Source organism: Amblyomma americanum, chromosome 1 (assembly GCF_052857255.1).
Source record: "Amblyomma americanum isolate KBUSLIRL-KWMA chromosome 1, ASM5285725v1, whole genome shotgun sequence".
In the NCBI taxonomy this organism is placed as follows: Eukaryota; Metazoa; Arthropoda; class Arachnida; order Ixodida; family Ixodidae; genus Amblyomma; species Amblyomma americanum.
The window spans coordinates 478,891,382-478,897,128 of record NC_135497.1 but is presented as its reverse complement, the minus strand read 5'-3'; the positions used below and the strand labels follow the sequence as shown (position 1 = coordinate 478,897,128).

The following is a 5,747-nucleotide window of genomic DNA, read 5'->3' as shown; positions in this document are numbered from 1 at the left end:
CTACCAGGATGCGGAGCGATAACCCGTTCCTCTATATTGTGCAGATCGTCTTCGGTGCACTGCTTCCAGTCAGCACCCCCAGCTACGAAGGACCCGTGAAGAATATAGCACAGTCAGGCGGAACCACCAGCTTCCACGTGCGCAATCTGCCATCGCTGACAGCACAAGATTACCCGTTCCAGTGGCCAACAGCTACAAGTGTGTTCATCGGAGCACATGACCTGCTGCAAGCGCCACCAAACTGGCATATATATACGCGCTACGAAGAATCTGCTAGTATTGGGCACGGCAGCACTACCAGGATGCGGAGCAATAACCCGTTCCTCTATATTGTGCAGGTGAGAAAACTATTTGGTAAATGTTTCCGCTCAAGTGACCCCTTTTTGTTCGTGCTGCCGTGCACGCAGCAATTCTCTTTTATCGCTGTGGTATTGCGCAAGTTGTTGCTCCTAGCTGGAGATATTGAAACTAATCCAGGCCCGGATCTAACCCAAATTGCCAAACAACTCAAAGATATCGCTAGCGAAATAAAAGACATAAAGGAAGTACGCCTCGTTGATATAGACAAGAAGCTTGATGCCCTATCACTAAACTAAAAGACAAAAAATACGCTATCGGTGAAGATTTTTCTGCCAGAGTTCGAGATGTTAGAAAGAAACTGTGGGCGAGCGCCAAACAAGAACGAGAAAGTAAGGAAAAGGTTGCGCTGTCTTTTGACGAACTGATCATAAATAGGCGCGTTTATTTTTGGGACGAAGAAACAAATAGCAGAGTTCCTATGCTTCCTATGATTGGCAGCAGCGGCAGCAACCAGCGCACACGTCTCCTGAATTACTGCTCCACGTATTTGCAGGCTACCCGACGCCTGTCATCTGTACGCGACAAGGTTCCGAGCCCGTCCACTGAGCACGGTGCCCGACATCTGTACGGGGCGAGCTGCCGAGCCAGAGGTGCACGACGAATAACATCGATCTCGGACAGCGTTCGAGAATCCTGCATAACGCCGAGCCTCACGGTGAAAAGCACGAACAATCGTCAGCGGTATCACCGACACCGTCCGACGAATTTTCAGCAAGGGGCGTTTCCTTGGCATTGGCAGCAGCGGCAGCAACCAGCGCACACGTCTCCTGAATTACTGCTCCACGTATTTGCAGGTTGGTCGTTTTTTCGATAGTTCTTCTTGTTCCTGCCGCTGCTGCCAAGGCTACCGTTGAGTGTCACGCAATTATCATGTTACGCTGTTGCGCATGTCGACAACCTGTTGATGACAGCTGTCAATCACTGTGCTGCTCAGAGTGTGAATTTACGTACCATGTCGGATCATGTTCAGGCGTTTCGGAAGAAACGTTCATTTCGAAACGAGCAAAGGCTTGGAAGGCCTGGAGGTGCGAAACATGTAAGGGCAGCCGTAAAGCTGAGGATACACTGCACGGGCAGCAGTCCGATAGAGAACTAATCACTAGGCTGTTTTCAATGGAAAGTAAAATTGACTCCCTTCTGGCCATGTCCAGCAAGCTTGAGTCGCTTGAGTCATCTGTCAGCCTGCTCTCAGATAAATTTGATGAGTTTCAAACACGTCTTCTAGCCCAAGAAAAGTCGACAAAGGATGTCACGAAGCGTGTAGAGCGGCTTGAGAAAGCTGAATGGGCCTGTGAAATTGCACAGCTCAATAAGGACGTTGACAGTCTAGAATGGCGCAGTCGTCGACTGAACATCGAAATCCATGGTCTACCAGAGACGGAAAACGAGGACTTACTAAAGAAAGTGAATGAAATAGGCACAAAACTGGAACTTGATGAGGTGTGCTCGAGTGACATAACAGCCCTGCACAGGCTTCCCGCGAAGCCGGGCAAAACACGGGGCGTAATTGTTCGCTTCGCAAAGCAGGAGGTTCGTGATGCCTGGCTAGCAAAAAGGCAGGCGCTACGGGATGACAACACCGGAAAGTACATGTGTGAAAATATGACTCGGTTCACTCGCACTCTTCTGACAGTCGCCAAAGAATGGGCTAAGGAATCCGGCTACGCGTTCGTTTGGCACGTGAATGGAAAGGTGCTTGTACGGAAACAAGCCGGTGCACGAGCAGTTGTCATCCGCGATAAGGATGACCTCGCCAATCTGAGGTGATAGCGCAGGCAATTGTATTTTCAAGCAAACGCGATGCCATTTATGTCCAATTTTGCTCACCATAGTGAGCAACTCAAGGATAAGCAGAAGTTTTCTTTATTTCATTTAAACGCCCAAAGTTTGCGAAATAAATTTGATGAGGTTGCTTTGTTTTTATCAGATTTAAACCACGAGTTTGACTTTATTTGCTTTAGTGAGACGTGGTTCACATCTGACGACTGTTTTCTCTTGCCGGGATTTGATTGTGTGTCAGCGTGCCGTTCATCAAAGCGCGGAGGAGGTGTTGCTCTGTATGTGCGTTGCCAACTACCGTATCAAATTCTAGCAAACTATAACATTGTGAATGAAAATTTTGAGTGCGTCATTATTCACTGTTATAATATACTACTTGCTCTTGTGTACCGACCGCCATCTGGGTGTTTAAAGCAATTCATGCAGTTTGCAGAAGAAATATTTGAACGTAGCCTCGAGCTCAACCTCGAATGTGTCTTTGTTGGGGATTTCAATATAAATGCTTCTCCAAATAATATTACTTTTTTGCATTTCCAAGAGCTCTTTGAGTCGTATGGTTTTTTAAATGTGATTAATGATCCTACTCGCGTCACGTCAAATTCTGAAACAATACTTGACCTGTGCATTACAAGCTTCTGCCCCGATGAAGTTAAATCAGGTACAATTATATGCGATCTTACTGATCATTTACCCATTTGCTGTCTGATACATTCGAAGCAAAAACGCTCTTTTCTGGAGAAAGAAATATTGATTAGAGATTACTCGGAAAGAAACATGTCAAAGTTTATAGAACTCATTATGCAACAGGACTGGGATAGCGTTACAAAGGAAAAGGATTCTAAAAACGCTTATAAGGCATTCTTGATGTTTTTTATTTCTGCGTACAATGAATCCTTCGGTTTTAAAACTCTTAAGAGACACAAGAGAGCAGGAAAGCCCTGGATCTCGCACGACCTGTATAACGGAATAAAAAACCGCAACATCCTTTTTCAAAAGTTTTTAGACACACGAAGTGAAGGCGATCTCCGCGCATTTAAGAAAGCGAGAAATAAATTGAATGCTGATATTAAGAAAGCAAAGAGATCATACTATGTGAACAAGTTTTCCAATATTGCAGGAAATCCGCGTCTGGTATGGCAAGCGGTCAGAGACATCACGTGTAAATCGAACTCCCAAATGCGGGTTTCTTATCACAGCGAATCTACAAGTGAAGAAGAGGTTGCAAACCTGTTCAACGAACATTTTATTAACGTGGGTGCTTCCGCAAATGACTGCGCTGCGATACCATGCGAGGAATTCGTCAAAGCACATTGTGAAAATACTGTATTTTTGTCCCCAACTGATGAATATGAAATACTGGACGTCATTTTGGGTTTAAAGAACCATTGCGCCTCTGGAGCTGACGATATTAAACCTGGTCCACTAAAAGCCGTGGCAGAAATAGTTAATAGTCCACTCAGACATATTCTGAACCTTATTCTTTCCACCGCAGTGTTCCCAGACGCAATGAAGTTAGCTCGTGTGGCTGTTTTACACAAGGGCGGTTCCACTAACGATATGAACAATTACAGACCAATCTCGGTGCTCTCTATCTTTGCGAAGGTAGCGGAAAATATTATACATAAAAGACTAGTAAGCTTTCTGAGTGTAAATAACATAAGAGCAAGTGAACAATTCGGCTTTAGAAAAAATAAGTCCTCCGAAATGGCCCTTCTTGAAGTGAAAGAACATATACTTGAAAACATTGAAAGGAAAATATTTACCCTCGGAATATTTCTGGATTTTAGAAAGGCCTTCGACTGTGTCCAACACGACGTGCTTTTAAGGAAGTTGCCATTGTATGGATTTCGCGGCAACGCATGGTCTTTAATAAAAAGCTACTTAACATCTAGAGCCCAGTTCACATGTATAAATGGTGCAAAATCCGACAGCAGACTTGTAAAACAGGGCGTACCTTAAGGGTCATTACTTGGTCCGACACTATTTTTACTATATATAAACGACATTGTAAACATAGTAAATAACACTAAGTTAATTTTATATGCAGATGACACGAATGTGTTTTTCTCGGGCGCTGACGTTGTGGACGTGTTTCATCAGGCCAACGAATGGTTAACTGGACTGAACTTATGGCTTCTTTCGAACAGACTCCAATTAAACACAAGTAAAACTTAATACATACTGTTTAGACCGAGGGGAACCCATCCACCCACGAACTTGCACTTAAAATTTCATAACGTTACCATCGAACAATCGACTACAGTTAGATTTTTGGGGGTAATATTCCAGGAGAACCTTTCATGGACGCCTCACGTTGACGTACTGCGTAGGGACCTTGGGCGAGCCGTGGGAATTTTAAACAAGATAAGATACCATGTTCCGTCTGCTGTAAAAAAGCAAATCTACTATGCGCTTTTACATTCACGCTTCTGTTACTGTTTCCTAGTATGGGCTACAACGACTAAGACAAATTTGGATTGTCTTTTCTCTTTGCAAAAGCGAGCAGTGAGAGCAATAGGCAATTTAGATCTTTCGGAGGACACTGCAGCTCAATTTAAAAGTAATAAAATAATGCCCATTCACAAACTCCATAAACACAAACTGGCCCTGGAAATTTCGCGTCTTCACCAAACAGATATAACATTTCAAACTAAATATCATGCCCAACCTGGTCCTTATTATCTACGACAAAACTTAATACCAAGGCCCCGTTCGCGTACAACATACGGTGATCAAAAACTAAGTTATTTGATTCCGGATTTCCTCAATGCGCATCCTGAATTAGCTGAGATACTGTTTACTGCCACCAAGGTGCAACGACTGAGAAGAACACTTAGAGACATTTTCTTAAATGAAAACTAAATACCATGCTGTGCTGATAATTTCGTTCGCCTTCACTCCGGATCTTTACCTTCACTGTGATGACTGTTTTTCATAACACCACGCTACTGATCCAACTTATTGTTTCTTATGTACCTGTATTTTTGTGTTTTTCATGCCCTTTCATATCATGCAGTATTGATGTTTCTTTTGCTTTGTAATTATTGTGCTTATGTTATGTTGTTTCCGCCGCAGCCAAGGGGGGCGCGGCCCCGTCAGGCATGTTCTATTGCCTTTTGTCGCGTCCCCCAAGGCATTTCTGTAACGGAATGTCTTCAATAAAGAAAGAAAGCAAGAAAGAAAAAAGGACACATAATTGAGCCCTCGAGTGACTCGTCAGAAAACTCAGTTAAAGAACTCTACATCATAAATATAAATGCAAGAAGCATAGTGAACAAAATGCAGTCACTTGAAATTCTCTTACTTTGTCATGAAGCATACGTAATTGAAATCACCGAAACATGGCTTTAACCTGAAATTTCAAGTCACGAAATCGCTCCACCAAACTACTGCGTCATCAGAAAAGACCGTGGTTCACGAGGAGGGGGCGTGGCAATACTGATTAGGAGGCAGCTACCTTTTGTTATTCTCCCTGAAGTTCCCTGCGCAGAAGCTGTTTTCTGCAAGGTTTTGTGTAAAGGTACAGACATAATTACCGGCTGCATTTATTGAAGTCCTTCTACCGGACATGAAGCCATAACTGCAATTCAGGAATTCCTCCAGTACCA

The 5,747-nt window shown here is 43.6% G+C and overlaps 1 protein-coding gene across 1 annotated transcript; it reads left to right on the top strand.

The window, feature by feature from the left end:
- The first annotated feature begins 919 nt into the window (after window positions 1–919).
- On the top strand, window positions 920–2,127 carry LOC144126657 (uncharacterized). Its single transcript, XM_077660446.1, has one exon. The coding sequence runs from the start codon at window positions 1,231–1,233 to the stop codon at window positions 2,125–2,127; it is 897 nt and encodes a 298-aa protein (XP_077516572.1). The 5' UTR covers window positions 920–1,230.
- The last annotated feature ends 3,620 nt before the right edge of the window (window positions 2,128–5,747 follow it).